Source organism: Salarias fasciatus, chromosome 11 (genome assembly GCF_902148845.1).
Source record: "Salarias fasciatus chromosome 11, fSalaFa1.1, whole genome shotgun sequence".
Lineage (NCBI taxonomy): Eukaryota > Metazoa > Chordata > Actinopteri > Blenniiformes > Blenniidae > Salarias > Salarias fasciatus.
In genome coordinates this window covers 4680010-4693950 of record NC_043755.1, presented here as the reverse complement: position 1 = coordinate 4693950, position 13941 = coordinate 4680010, and the positions used below count along the sequence as shown (strand labels likewise).

Below are 13941 nucleotides of genomic sequence, written 5' to 3'. Positions count from 1 at the left end.
AGTACAACAGACAAATGTCAATTTATTTAAGTTTGCAATTAAAGGGATACTTCAACATTTTGTTGACGTATCCCTTTAAATATTGTGAGAAATGTATGTATGATTTTAATCGGGACTCATTATCAAAGTCACGAAAGTGATAAAACAAACAATTTACCTCAATACGACCCAGAGTATATTAATGAGTGCCCTAAAGGGTACCCTGGATGCAGGGCGTGTGCATGCATGTGTGTGCGAGAGATGTAAAAAGAAGGTGTGGAGTCAAATTCCTTTCTTATGTCTCAAGCACTTGTCCAAATAAGCCGCTGTACTTGTTCTGTGTGTTCGCTGACAGCATCCTTCATTTAGCTGCATTATGTGTTCTTAAATCTGGTCATGTGTTGAGCGTTCCTCCTGTGACACTGGAAACCTGTCCCACTGCACATGCGGTGGTCGTCATCATCACACAAGGAGGCGCAGAAACTGAAACTTTTATTGTCATCCTGAACAGAATAAAAGGAGGCTTACAATAAGACAAAGATAATGGATGTGACTTTTCATCATGCATGTTTTAAATGTGCAAACAGGATGAAATAAGATGCATCAGTGTCACAAATAACATATCCATGTATAAATCTTATAGAAGATAAATTTCAGGTTCTGCATAGGCGTTAAGGGTTTGTCGTCTCTGGTTCACTTCTGCTCTTTCTTCTTGCCTTTCTTGTCACCTCTTCCTGTCTTGTTGATGTAGTAGGTTTTGGCAAGTTTCGTGACGCAGCGACAATACTCGTGGAAGTTCACCTCACCGTCATCGTTTTTGTCCATCACCTTCGTGGCTTCCTCGATCTCATCTGCATCAATTACAGCCTAAAGAAAACATTCATGGGGTTCAATAACACCAAGAAAATTGCAAAACTACAAAATGATGACATGTGACTTTATTAGTGTGTTTCAATTGTAAGTCAAGCAAATGAAATATGTCAAGTTGCTTACTTTTAACTCGGGACTCAGTATTTCTTGCTCCAACATGCCTTTAACATCATCTTGTTTTATCTTGGGTTTCTTGCCTCCGTCATCACCAGCATATTTCAGGAAAACACCCACCAGATTCGTAATGACCTCATCCAAACCCGCCATCGCAACTGCTGGACAAATGAAGCGGTTATTGAAAAGATGCAGGATTACATGAACATGAAGATTACCAACACCATAGTAAGGTCCTTGCAGTTGTCAAGATGAATATTTCTTAAGTTCATGAGTCTAATAAGTGAGAAAGACACACCGGTTCACTGTGAAAACATCAGTTCCCATCCAGCTTTAAAGGGCATTTGTCACTAAACTTGAAGTAAATCCCATAAAAACAGTTGCAATGTCGTATGTTTCAGCCTCAGTCCATCTTTTCTATCACATCATCTGGGCTATCCTGTATTAGAGTAACAAATGCTGCTAGATCTGCTCTTTTTGCATCTTTCTTCCCATCAGTACTCACCGTAGAATTTGGGTGAGGAGAGATCTCGTCTGTGTGTCACCAGCGCCGTCCCAGGAGAGACTGTCAGAATGAATTGGAAAACTCCACACCCCTTCTTAAAGGGTGTGGAGGCAGACACACACACACACACACACACATTCACAGAGGCAGTGATTTATGCAACAGCTTTCCGAGTCCTGACTCGCAGTGATAACAATTTTGGTGAAGCCTCCTCTTCACATTTGGGTTTGGCATTCTCGTTTTCACAAACTTCTGTGAGTCTGTCTGTGAGTCTGTGTGTGTGTACTGTTCTGTTGGTGTAGATACTCTCAGGAAGGAAACTTTTTTTTTTTCATTAAGAAGCAGTGCAGTGTAGCTGTGTGGAAAAAGTTTGTCACAAGCTATAAAGAGAGTGTTTCACCACAGGATGTGTGCAGAGTGCCCACACTGCAGGTCTGTGCCATCACACTCAGACTGCTGCTAAGAGTCTTGAGCAGAGAAGGAAATCCTGTTCATTATCAGAGCCTAGCAGATCAAAAATTCACTACTTTTTGGCAAAATATGATTTAACACTTCTACCAGAAATGCATGGAAAGATTATTTTACTAATTTTTCTTTCTTTTAATTACAAAATCGATGTTAAAATGAAGTATGCTTTTCTATTTGAAATGCATTTAATAATAGAATAATTAGGTACTAATTGCAGTTAATATCTGTTTCTGTGTGAAATTGAAACTTTTCTTTTATCTTCTCTGGAAAAAAATAAGTAGGTTTTTACATGTTGATGATCATAAGGGTTAATAATGAGGCATTATTTGCATGACAGTTTTCACTCCTCCCTCTGATGGTATTACTTGTTGGACAGGTACAATTTTTCTTTTTCCCAGCTTGCATTGTGAGTGCACATGTGTGTGCATGCACATGTGTGTGAGAGAGGTGAAAAGAAGGTGTGGAGTCAAATTCCTTGCTTAAGTAACATGCACTCGAGCAAATAAGTGGTTTAACTTGTTCAATGTGTTCGCTGACAGCATCCTTCATTTAGCTGCATTATGTGTTCTTAAATCTGCTCATGTGTTGAGCGTTCCTCCCGTGACGCTGGAAACCTGTCCCACTGCACATGCGGTGGTCGTCATCATCACACAAGGAGGCGCAGAAACAGAAACTTTTATTGTCAACCTGAACAGAATAAAAGAAGGTTTACAATAAGACAGAAATAATGGATGTGACTTTTCTTCATGCATGTTTTAAACTTGGTTGATGTGCAAACAGGAAGAAACGAGATGCAGTTTTAATTTTACAAAGTCAGTGTCACATAGAACATATCCATGTATAAATGTTATAGAGGATGAATTTCAGGTACTACACAGGTTTCAGGGGTTTGTCGTCTCTGGTTCAGCCTCCTGCTCTTTGTTCTTGCCTTTCTTGTCACCTCTTCCCGTCTTTTTGTTGTAGTAGCTTTTGGCCAGGTTTGATATGCAGCGACAAAACTCGTGGAAGGTCACCTCACCGTCCTGGTTTTTATCCATCAGCTTCATGGCTTCCTCGATGTCATCTGCATTAATTGCACCCTGGAGAAAACATTCATGGGGTTCAATAACACCTAGAAAGTTGCAAGATGATGATTTCTGAGTTTATCCATAGCTTTAGTTCGTGTGTTTCAGTTGTAAGTCAAGCAAATTGAAGTTGCTTACTTTTAGCTCAGGACTCTGTATTTCTGTCTCCAACACACGAATAAGCTCGTCTTTGTTTAACCGGTGTTTCTTGCCTCCGTCATCAGCATATTCCAGGAAAATATCCACCACATTCGTAATGACCTGATCCAAGCGCGCCATCGCAACTGCTGGACAAATGAAGCCGTTATTGAAAAGAAGCAGGATTAATATGAACATGAAGATTACCAACACCATAGTAAGGGTCTTGCAATTGTTCAGATGAATATTTCTTGAAGTCCTGAACCTAATAAGTCTGACAGACACATCTGTTCACTGTGAAAACATGAGTTCCCATCCAGCTCTCAGTGGCATTTGTCACTAAAGTTAAAGTAAATCCCATAAAAACAGTTGCAATGTCCTCTGTTCCCCCCTAAATTCATCTCTTACATCACATCATCTGGGCTATCCTGTATTAGAGTAATAAATGCTGCTAGATCTGCTCTTCTTGCATCTTTCTTCCCGTCAGTACTCACCGTAGAATTTGGGTGAGGAGAGATCTCGTCTGTGTGTCACCAGCGCCGTCCCAGGAGAGACTGTCAGAATGAATGGGAAAACTCCACACCCCTTCTTAAAGGGTGTGGAGGCAGACACACACACACACACACACACACACACACACACACACACACACACACACACACGGACAGAGGCAGTGATTGGTGCAGAGTGTCCACTCTGTCAGTCTGTCCCATCAGATTCAGACTGTTGTAAACAGTCTTGAGCAGGAGAGGAGAACGCTGTTCATTATCAGGGCCATTCAGATGAAATCTACTCTACTTGTTGGCAAAATGTGATTTAACACTTCTACTTCTTTTTTTACAATCTGATGCCCATAAATAGGACAAAGGAGGGTTTGTGTGTTGCCCATACATAGTTTATAGTGCCAGGATAAGACAGTTTTCTAAATGCCACCATATCAGAGAGAAAACAGTAAGAATTTCACTTTTAACTTTCCTGGAAAGGGGGAAAAAAAACCCAATCAGCAACAGTTAAAAATTGAGATATGGTGCTCAAAATAAACTACACACACAAAAACACACACACACACACACACACACACACACACACACACACACACACACACACACACACAAAAGAAAAAGTGTTTCTTCTGCGGTGGGTGTGATACTGATTATTAAAGCACATTTGTGAGGACGGCTGAGCTGCAGAGCTGAGGATGTGGGTTCTTTCGATGAATCACCAGCCAGGTCGCCTCTCGCTGCTGATTCCTGTGTGCTCTCGTCTGGTAGATTTGCTTGAAGTCTGAAGAAGCGAGACACACTGGCAGTGGAGCAAGTCGCACTCTCAACAAACACTGCTACAGCCAAGACATAATCAGTCGAGCACAAAATTCCTCTCTTTTTCTGTGCAGTTTATATCAGTGTGAGCATCTCAGAAGTATATCTGAGCAGGATGCACGTTTACTTCGGTTCATGCTGCCGTTCTATAGCTGTCTAATTCTCCACTTTCCACTCCTCTGTTCCAAGGCACCTGCTCCTTTCTCTCGCTCGCCCCCTGCCAAGCCCCCATTACAGGTCAATTCACTCCCTTCACCTGGCCTGTATTACTTTCACTTATTGAACACTATCGGATAGCCTTGCAGGGGAGGGAAAGAAAAATGAGACCAAGTATCATGTGGTGTTAATGACACGAAAAAGTTCATCTTTCCACACGGTGCTGACCGGGATATGCATTACAGTCTCACTGCTGGGGATGTCCAGTTCTTCTTCAATGGTAAGTCTGCATACAGGTAGGTTTGAACTCATGTCCCTTTTTTTTTCTGACCAACCTATAACAAAAGTAAATTTTAAATAAATTATTGATTCAGGAATTATTTGCATGGTGTCATTATTTTCATTCAATCTGAAATTATTGTTCCAGATGAATTATTCACTATTTATTAAAGAAAATTATGCAAATGTGTCAAACATCTAATATACATTTTCATGTCATGAATAGGAGGAAGCTGTAAAACAGGCCTCGAGCTGATTGAAAGGAAATGAAACTTCTGAGTGTTAGCGAGAGAAAAGGCGCCTCAGCCGCCATGTTGCAGATGAAACTGGGAAGTTTGTTGTTGGGTCGAACTGAAAAGATCAGAAATAATCTTGGAAAGACCGAGAGAAATCACTCTGAGAAATCCAATGCATAAATTAAGAGCCACATCATGAACATTAGTGTCAGTTGTTTTGGGGCTGAGAAACATCTATCTTCACCAGTAGCAGGGCTCTGAGCAGCCAACTAACTGAGACACAACTCTGGAATAAATATAACCTTTAAATCTCACATGGGATTTTTATATTTCTTCTTCTAAAAAAAAAATCTCTTTGTAAAGGTCAATTGGATCTATAGCTCTGGATACAGAAGAACATTTTATTTGATATAATGTCAACATCTGAACACTGCACAGCTAAAAATAATCTTTAGTGCTTTAGAGAAGTGGACAAAGACTGAGCTCGTTAGTTACTTGTGAAGACTTTTCAGGTATCTACTTGACTTGAGGATTTATTTTCTGTTAATTTTTTTTTGCTTTTGTTCTTCTGGAAATGTTAGTCTTCTAAAATCCAATTTGGGAAAACAAACACAAAGAATATGGGAATGTCAAAAGGACAGGTTGATGATTAGTGAGGTGAAACGATTATTTAGATGTACAGCTTTATATCGTCTCTTTCAGCAAGACGATTATATCAGCCTGTTGTGTCTGGCGAACTATCACTTCTAAATCAGCGTATGTTATTAGAATAACTAATAATTCTTTTTACTACTCATTGCTTAATCGTAAAGTTTTACAAAACAATAATTATAGTGTCGGCACGTTTTTTCTTCTAACTCGCCACTATAATTTAGATAAATCCTTTGAGCACATTTCAGGGTTATGCTACTTTTGTACTTTGATTAATGCTAATTGAGCTAAATCACCCCTTGCATCTACTCTTTCACACACACACACACACACACACACACACACACACACACACACGCTCAGTCTTGTATTTCTATCCTTGTGGGGACCGTCCATTGACTCCCATTCATGTGTAGCCCCTAACCCTGACCCTTACCCTAACCCTAACCCACACCACAACAAAGCCTAACCCTAAAGAAATGTTTTTGCACTTTTACTTTTTTCAGTAACAACAACATGGTCAAGAAAACACTGTTTCTCCTACTTAGGACCGGAAAAAGGTCCCCACAAGGCACGTCGTTCCACGTTTTGCTATCCTTGTGGGGACATTTGGCCCCGACAAGGATAGAAATACAAGAACACACACACACACACACACACACACACACACACACACACACACACACACACACACACACACACACACACACACACACACACACACACACACACAAATACGCGCGCGCGCCCGTGATATTTTCTCAGCGGCCAAATGCTGTTCCAAATTGGTGTTTTCTTTGATCCAGTAAAAGAATTAAAGGCATTTTAATGCTCTTTAAACCAACAGTCTGTACAGGTCGTTTTCTGGAAAAGCAGGACATCTAGTGGCTGAATTTCAATACGATGCGAGCTCTATATCAAAGTCCAAATTTATTTCACATCAGTGTGGTTACACCTACAAAAGCTGTTTATGTGTTTCTCATACATGTCTAATGAAGACATATTAAACTGTTTTTTTCTTTTGTGATAATCCAAATTTGTCTTTATTTTCAAAACTTGCCTAATGGACAACAGCAGCATTGTAGATCACAACTCAGTCGTGAATACATGTGGATGGATGTTTTCTTGGCGCTGAAGGTAAAAGTTGACATTTCGAAGCAGGATCTGTTTCCGCTGCAGCTGCAGGGCCCAGTTCAATGCTCTTGAAATGCAGCAGCGCCACCTGGCGGTCAGATGACCACACAACTCGATGCGTTTCCAAAGATAAAATTCATGCATGCTCTCCAAAAAAAACCCAAAGTTATTACAAAACCAGCTGAGTATGCAGGAAAGCAGGGCGCACCCTGGACAAGTCAACAGCCCATAAAAGGGTAAAAACCGAGGGGCAGGGCCGCCACTACACCCACCGCACGTCTCTGTGCTGTGAGAGTACGCAGAGTAAAACTCACACATGCACAGGAAGAACATGGAGACTCCACCCATGCACGGATTGGATCCAAGGTCTTCTTGCTGCAACATGACAGTGCTGAGTAGTGAACCGCTCTACCACTCATTCAGAGAGAGTTCAGTGTAATTTCACAGGTCGGGTTGGGAGAACTAATGGAAATAAAGTAAATAAAGTTCAAATCTAAGCAGTGAAGCTCAAAAATGGGCTTTACTCAAACTGCAAAGTCTCATAAGAGAACACGGCCTTAACAGAGTGACCGAGGTGTTCACTACCCTTTGTTGTTGATGGAGTCATGATCTGCAACCAGCATGTGACGTGTTGGAACAGGTGAAGCAGTGTATTGCGCAACGCGCATTGACTGAGCTTGATTCAGCAGCTTCAGGTTCAGCATAACATCATCTACACATGACCTTCCTGCAATGGCAAGTGAGGCAGTCGATTGGTCCGATCAATATTCACCCATCCATCTTCTGTACTGTTCAGGGCCGCAGGTCACTCACATGCACAGTTGAAGATGCTGGTAGAAAACCAAGTGTAAAGGTTTGAGTTTCGTCTTTTTGATGGAAACATTCTCTTAAATGAGGCAAATGACGCAGAAAGTGAAAAAAAACAAACTGTTCTCTGCAAACTTCACTCCCTACTGTTTATGTTGGCTCGTTGCCAGTTCTCCTCTTGATGAATCGCTGGTCGACCACCTCATGTTCTGCGGCGCTTCATGTGTTTTGGCTGTACTTTCAACATTTTTTCCACCTCTTTTCGGCTGCATTCTCCCACCTAGTGATGGATGGATGTGCAGTTTATCCCCTGGAAACAGACGGCGAGGTCTGAATCCTTGGATAACAGGAATGTGAAACATCAGGAAACAGGAGGCTTGGCATCTCTTAAAACACACACACACACACACACACACACACACACACACACACACACACACACACACACACACACACACACACACACACACACACACACACACCCACAGTCTCACTTCAGGGTTTAGCCCACTCGGCCCGGCCCCTTGATCTCCAGACTCCTGTCAGCGATGTGAGCTGCACCTCAGTTCACATCTCACACCAACACATTCCTGAGTCCAGTTATCTTTATTTTTTCTCAGCAAAACATTGAAGGAGGATTTCAGGGTGAAATGATGCATGTCAGATGTGAACCTGTCGAAGGAATTTTTTTGTGCTCTGGCAAAACCTCTTCTCAATTAAACCTCTTCCATGTGTTCAAGACAGAGTTTAAGGCGTTAAAAAAAAAAAAAAAAGATTCTTCAAGACTCTAAAATAAAGTGTTGAATGTAACAGTCAGTAAAAGAGTAATCAGACGAACACTGTGACATTTTGTCAGAGGCTGTTTTTACTTCAGGCACAGACATGTGCGAGAAAAGTTATTTTCAGTATAAATCAACATGGCTGCTGTCTCGTCCGCCGGCTCATTTCTTGCTCTTTTTTTGACTCCGGACGTAACACTTTTCACAGGCCATCGAAAGGCCGGCAATTAGGGGTACAAACTCTTCAAAATCCAGTTTATCGTCCTTGTTTTGGTCAAGATCCTTCATGATACTTTCCACTATGTTGGTGCTCTGCTGGGCCTGAAATGGAGGCGATAAAGGTCAGTTGGTGACATGAAATCAACCGCAGTGAGTTATATATATGAAAGAAATCAATATTGGAAGAAGCCTAAAGATCGTTTTTACCTTCAGAAATCCAGGTAACTCTGCCTCGAGCAGTTTTTTCAGGTCTTTCTTGCTTAAGGTCTTTCCGTCTCCGTCTTTCTCTGCGTAGCTGTGGAAGACTTCGATCATGTTCTCCATCGATTTCTCCAACAGAGTCATGGCTGCAGAAACAAGAGCTGAGAAGAAGAAAAAAGAAACACAAGATTGAAAGTGGAACGAGCTTCCAGTTTCAGTTCAAGAGGTTGACTCCACATTCAAGATCAGACCAAAAACTTTCCTTCACAATTCAGGAAATGTTTTCAGTGTGTTGAACCAAGTGTCACCTCTCCTGTGCTCGCTCGTCTCCTGTTCTTGTTTCTGTCAAAATGAAACCCTCTAATCTCTGTTTTGTACCTATATCGGTGTGTGGATTACTTTGCCATCTGTCATCTTGTTTGTTGTTCTCTGTCTCAGTCCGATTCTTTCCTCTCATACTTGCTTTAACCTGTCTTTTTTTCGCTACTCAACATTTTAGAGGATCTTATAGTACCGACAGGACTATGTAACAACTACAGCTATAAAATTAAAGGATATTTGAAGTGATGAGACCTTCATCTCACACAGAAAGATCTAAACTGAAGATATTCTGCCAAGATCAGAGGCTCAACAACTCCACACGTTTCCAAGGCACTTTGGCGTTGCCACAAACTCTTGTTGCAGTGAAGGTTGCAGCAGTTCATCCAAAGCAAACATGGGAGCACAGTGAGGATGTGGGTGTGGGTTTTACTGGCACTCGCTCCAAATTCTTTGGACTGACATCACTTTCTGGCTCATGAACTGAAGCCCTTATCTCATGGCTCCCACTCTACTTCTGCTTTTCCTCCCTTAAAACCCTCCTGGGGTCAGTTTCAGAACAAGAAGGCAGGGAAACATTTTAGAGGAAAAAAGAGTGACACAATGTAACGGAAGCGTGACAAAGAGAGTGCGAGCTGTGGCTTGACGAGGAAGGGAAAAGTTCAAACTGTGCAGACGACGCCTCAGCTCGCCCCCTCAGACAGATTCTCAAGTTTCAAGGAAACTTCATGAAAAGTAAGAGAAGCACGCCCAAGCTGCCTAACGGCCCCGACAACAGACACAAAACAAGCATGAAGCAGTCAACACTGCTGGAAAGTAACGGTTAAAGTCTTACCGGATCGCACAGGAGGAGGAAATGCTGCCAGAGAGGAGAGTGGGGCCGTTCAGAAGTTTACCCACGCACTTATAGTCATTCAGGCTACGCCCAAGATGATGGAAGAGAGGAGGGACCAGAGGAGGGAGCAGAGGAGGGACTAAAGGAGGGACTTGAGGCAGAGAGACCACCATCCTGCCCAAAATCTACACTAAATCATAACACACACACACACTTTTAAAATTGTTTTAAAAGTTGTTTTTTTGGTCTAGACGTTTCATACATAGAGGAAGGTAAACAATTTTTAGGAAAGAGGATTACAGTGAAATAATGAAATATGCCTCTCAATACTGCATTTGATCAGTATGAGGCACTGAACTGCCAATGTAAAAAGGTAATTAGATGTTGAAGGAAGCTGTTTCCCTTTAGCTTCATTTGTTCCGTGAATTTTGAGCTAAATTCAGTTAAAAATGTCCGTATTCACCATGACAGTATGTTTGACAGACACCCAGACTGTAACCACTGATCACCACATATACGGTCTTTGATCATTTGAGAACGTGTTGTGATAAAAACAGCAGCACTGATCACGATATTCAGTTTTGTACTGAGGGATACTACAGGTTTTAAGTCTTTTAAAAAAAAAAGTACTTTCTGTTGTAATGATGAAAGTGAACACTGAAAAAAACCGTCACTGACAAAATCCATGAAAATCAATAACAAATTTGAGCTGAATCCCACCAGACTGTAAACATGTCTAATCACCGTCTCGCTCTGAAACGTCCATTAGAGAACGGCAAAGGCCACACTGCCATCTTCTTCACACCGAGCAGCTCTTAGGGTTTCACTTCCTCACATCTGATGCACATTTTCTAAACTTTTAACTTGTTGCAGGTGGAAAATGTGACACTGGATTCACAGGCTTCTGTCTCTAATACGCCTCTGCTGTACCTCTCTGGCAAAGGGGTCAGTAGAGGCATTTTCAAAGTTTTTTTCCAAAATGAATTGTTGGACATGCAGGTGTTTATATAAAGTCTGGCAGGTAATCACTCCTGCTGGGAACTGTTGTCACCTCCACAAGTTCAAGCACATTTTCACAGTAAAATTAGGTTTTATAGGCTGAAAAACTGAGCAGATTCAACACAAATAACAAAAATCCTGCAGAGCGGTGCACTGGTTAGTGCTCTCACTTTAAAGCAAGAGGATCCTAGTTCTGGTTTTATGTAAATTGGTCTGGAGTTTGCATGCTCTCCCTGTGCATGTCAGGATTATCTCCTCCAACAGAGAAAAAAAAAGACATCTTTGAAATCAATTGGTGTTTCTACATTATTGGTAAGTGTGAATGTGAGTGTTTCCCTCTCTGTTCACACAGTGCCGTACTGCTGAAATGTGAAGTTTCTCCAGTCCTCTGTGACGACGAATTACATAAAGTGAAATGGAAGAATTGATTATTCTTATTCAAAGTCAAGATCCGACATTTCTAGCAAGTAACTAGGATGAAACATGAGGAAAAACATCACAAGAGTCAAAATCTTTCAAAAAATGTAATTAAAAAAGGATTGAAAGAACATAAGAAATCCAACCTCATGTGCCGATGAACAAATGACATGATTATTGTGTGATAATAATCCGTTTGAATGAAAAGAGCGCTGAAAAGAGTGCTGAAAAGCAGTCAGAATGGAATGTCGAGTGCTGTTTGCTATAAGGCCTTAAATCAATCTGGATGCTTTAATCACTCAACCATCCAATATCATTGTAAAAACTAAAAAAAATAATAAAATAAAATAAAACACAAAACACTTTAATCAGCCTATCCTCGCCTTATAGAGAAATATTCCCAAGATGTTTAAGTTGTATTTAAAAAGAAAAAAAAAAAAAAAAAAAAAAAAAAAAAACTTGGATTGTGGGTATAAGAATTTTTTGGTACAAAAACAATATAGTATACTGCAAAGGCTATCCGCACATGAGTAATATTGACTGGTTTGTAGGATGTAGGTGGGACTCAGCAGACTCGTCAGTTCTTCTTTTTGCCCTTGCTGGCTGCTTTGGCCGGTGTGACTGCAGGGACTGCTGCTTGGTAGAGGGCAGCAGACACTTTGTTGATGTAGTACAGTGCGAAGAGGGAGAAGATCAGGCTAGTCAAAAAGAAATGAAAAACATATTTAAGGGTTGTTTTTTTTTTTTTTCCAAACAAATCTAAGTCGATGTTGGTGGTCTGGAAAGGACAAACTCACCATGTGGTGACGCAGACACGGTGTACCAGGCCAGATGCAAACAATGACAAGCACAGGCACAGCAGGACTGAAAAATAACAATTAGAAATATAAGTGAGGAGTCTGACCTGAATAATATATGAAATGGGATAGCTCATAGCTGTTAACAACATTGCAATTCAATAATTAGACAACATTAAGAAGTCTGACAGGTGAAGAAAAAGAGACGAACTTCAATATAAGACACAAAAAGTTATATATACTAATTATGATGTAAGCACTTAATTCAAGAAAACAGACTTGAGAGAAATAATTACTCACTCTCTGGGAAGATCTTAGCTTGGAATCCCTTCCCAAAAACAAGGTTTTCCAGATTATTAAATGCCTGAAAGTAACGTTAAAGTGAAACACATCTTGGTGGTATGGATACATTTATATGCACATAAAAAGCTGCTAAAAAAAACAATCATGTGAGGTCAGGTAATGAACAATTTGGACATGAATTTAAGTTCCATTACCAAACATGCCTTGTAATTCATAAAGATGGCTTTATGTTTGATTCTTTCCATGATATCATGAGGATACAGTGAGAGAGCAGATGAAGAGGACGGAGCCCAGGAAACCTCCCAGGATGGTGAGCCACTCCGTAGATCCCAGCTGCTTACTGAACATCTGCATCCCGGCAAACACCAGCACGGACAGCAGACTGGACAGCACGAGAGACGTGCCTGTGTTCACTGCTACAGAGGCCAAAGACACAGATCAGGATGTGAGACAGAGCAATGGAGCCATTTATACACGTTTAGAGAGGCTGTCACAATATCGGGAGCCACACAAATACACGCATTATCAACACTTCAGCAGGATAATGTTGTGAATATATCCATCTTCGTGTAATATACATTACGAGGTAATGTTTTTTATTAAAATATATTTAAACTGAGGAGCTGATCAGAGAAAAGCCACGTCAGTGTTCTCAGAGAAAAGCTTCCGACTGGAATCTGTTACCTTCAAGCTACAGAAAACGCCAATAAGACTTCACTGCAATAACACGGCCTTTGATATAATTATTTTTAAAAGAAATGCAATAGAATAACCAAGTTCTAATTGACTGGTTAATCAATCTATTGAATTAATCCACTTCAGCTGCACTAAATAGTTTCTAAACGTTAGCCAACTAGCTTAGCTGCAGCTACAACCAGCCATCTTCAAATATCTACACAACTAACAGTTTCCCACGCGAGAATATAAGATATCAAACTAACGATGCACCACATACCCATGATTTAGGACGGATTGGATTCCTCTTAAATAGATATGAATGATATATACAATAACTCCAAGAAGCCTCCTAGCTGCCTCCGGCTCTAGGAACCAAGAATCTGTAAACCCGGACCAAATGTCAGGTGGGACCGGTGGGCGGGGCTACACGAGATTACGTGTTATCTTTCATCATCAAATTGAAAAAAAAAATGTAAAACTGAGATTCAACGAATTCATTTTGAAACTCGTCCATGAAATCCATCCTAAAACTTAAATAAAAAGACATGCAGGGAATACGTTGATGTAAATTGAAGCTTTTGTAATTAATGAAACTGTGAAATAATTATTCATGACTGTAAAAATTGTTTTTGGTAGAAACGATGTGGCTTTATTTATATTAATGTTGATGCAGGT

General features: G+C 40.7%; 4 protein-coding genes across 6 annotated transcripts; all 4 read right to left on the bottom strand.

Annotated features, from left to right (window-relative positions):
* Positions 1-452: 452 nt before the first annotated feature.
* Positions 453-1708, bottom strand: LOC115397022 (protein S100-A1-like). 2 transcript variants are annotated; one of them, XM_030103180.1, is made up of 3 exons: positions 1469-1708; positions 973-1124; positions 453-846 (listed from the first exon to the last, which is right to left on the bottom strand). In XM_030103180.1, the coding sequence occupies exons 2-3, from the start codon at positions 1114-1116 to the stop codon at positions 673-675; spliced, it is 318 nt and encodes a 105-aa protein (XP_029959040.1). In that variant the 5' UTR covers positions 1117-1124; positions 1469-1708; the 3' UTR covers positions 453-672. The 2 variants fall into 2 exon arrangements, with proteins under 2 accessions (XP_029959040.1, XP_029959039.1); XM_030103179.1 differs by having other exon boundaries at positions 973-1121; positions 1469-1702.
* Positions 1709-2594: 886 nt separating this feature from the next.
* On the bottom strand, positions 2595-3688 carry LOC115397020 (protein S100-G-like). 2 transcript variants are annotated; one of them, XM_030103177.1, is made up of 3 exons: positions 3633-3688; positions 3139-3284; positions 2595-3015 (listed from the first exon to the last, which is right to left on the bottom strand). In XM_030103177.1, the coding sequence occupies exons 2-3, from the start codon at positions 3277-3279 to the stop codon at positions 2818-2820; spliced, it is 339 nt and encodes a 112-aa protein (XP_029959037.1). In that variant the 5' UTR covers positions 3280-3284; positions 3633-3688; the 3' UTR covers positions 2595-2817. The 2 variants fall into 2 exon arrangements, with proteins under 2 accessions (XP_029959037.1, XP_029959038.1); XM_030103178.1 differs by having other exon boundaries at positions 3139-3287; positions 3633-3680.
* A 4622-nt stretch (positions 3689-8310) lies between these two features.
* Positions 8311-10094, bottom strand: s100a10b (S100 calcium binding protein A10b). The gene is made up of 3 exons (XM_030103181.1): positions 10073-10094; positions 8926-9080; positions 8311-8820 (listed from the first exon to the last, which is right to left on the bottom strand). Exons 2-3 carry the CDS (start codon positions 9061-9063, stop codon positions 8662-8664), a joined length of 297 nt encoding a protein of 98 aa, XP_029959041.1. The 5' UTR covers positions 9064-9080; positions 10073-10094; the 3' UTR covers positions 8311-8661.
* A 1514-nt stretch (positions 10095-11608) lies between these two features.
* On the bottom strand, positions 11609-13673 carry krtcap2 (keratinocyte associated protein 2). The gene is made up of 5 exons (XM_030103176.1): positions 13544-13673; positions 12850-13004; positions 12586-12649; positions 12286-12352; positions 11609-12186 (listed from the first exon to the last, which is right to left on the bottom strand). The coding sequence occupies exons 1-5, from the start codon at positions 13545-13547 to the stop codon at positions 12066-12068; spliced, it is 411 nt and encodes a 136-aa protein (XP_029959036.1). The 5' UTR covers positions 13548-13673; the 3' UTR covers positions 11609-12065.
* Between the last annotated feature and the right edge of the window lie 268 nt (positions 13674-13941).

Excerpts from the sequence above, each read along its gene's own strand:
- LOC115397022 (XM_030103180.1), bottom strand. The coding sequence starts at position 1,116 with ATGGCGGGTTTGGATGAGGTCATTACGAATCTGGTGGGTGTTTTCCTG. Across the intron at positions 847-972 it reads TACTGAGTCCCGAGTTAAAA|GCTGTAATTGATGCAGATGA; the intron begins GTAAGCAACTTG and ends TGTTTTCTTTAG.
- krtcap2 (XM_030103176.1), bottom strand. Across the intron at positions 12,650-12,849 it reads TCTTCATCTGCTCTCTCACT|GCATTTAATAATCTGGAAAA; the intron begins GTATCCTCATGA and ends CGTTACTTTCAG. Across the intron at positions 12,353-12,585 it reads AGCTAAGATCTTCCCAGAGA|TCCTGCTGTGCCTGTGCTTG; the intron begins GTGAGTAATTAT and ends GTTATTTTTCAG.
- LOC115397020 (XM_030103177.1), bottom strand. The coding sequence starts at position 3,279 with ATGGCGCGCTTGGATCAGGTCATTACGAATGTGGTGGATATTTTCCTG. Across the intron at positions 3,016-3,138 it reads TACAGAGTCCTGAGCTAAAA|GGTGCAATTAATGCAGATGA; the intron begins GTAAGCAACTTC and ends TGTTTTCTCCAG.
- s100a10b (XM_030103181.1), bottom strand. The coding sequence starts at position 9,063 with ATGACTCTGTTGGAGAAATCGATGGAGAACATGATCGAAGTCTTCCAC. Across the intron at positions 8,821-8,925 it reads AGTTACCTGGATTTCTGAAG|GCCCAGCAGAGCACCAACAT; the intron begins GTAAAAACGATC and ends CCTCCATTTCAG.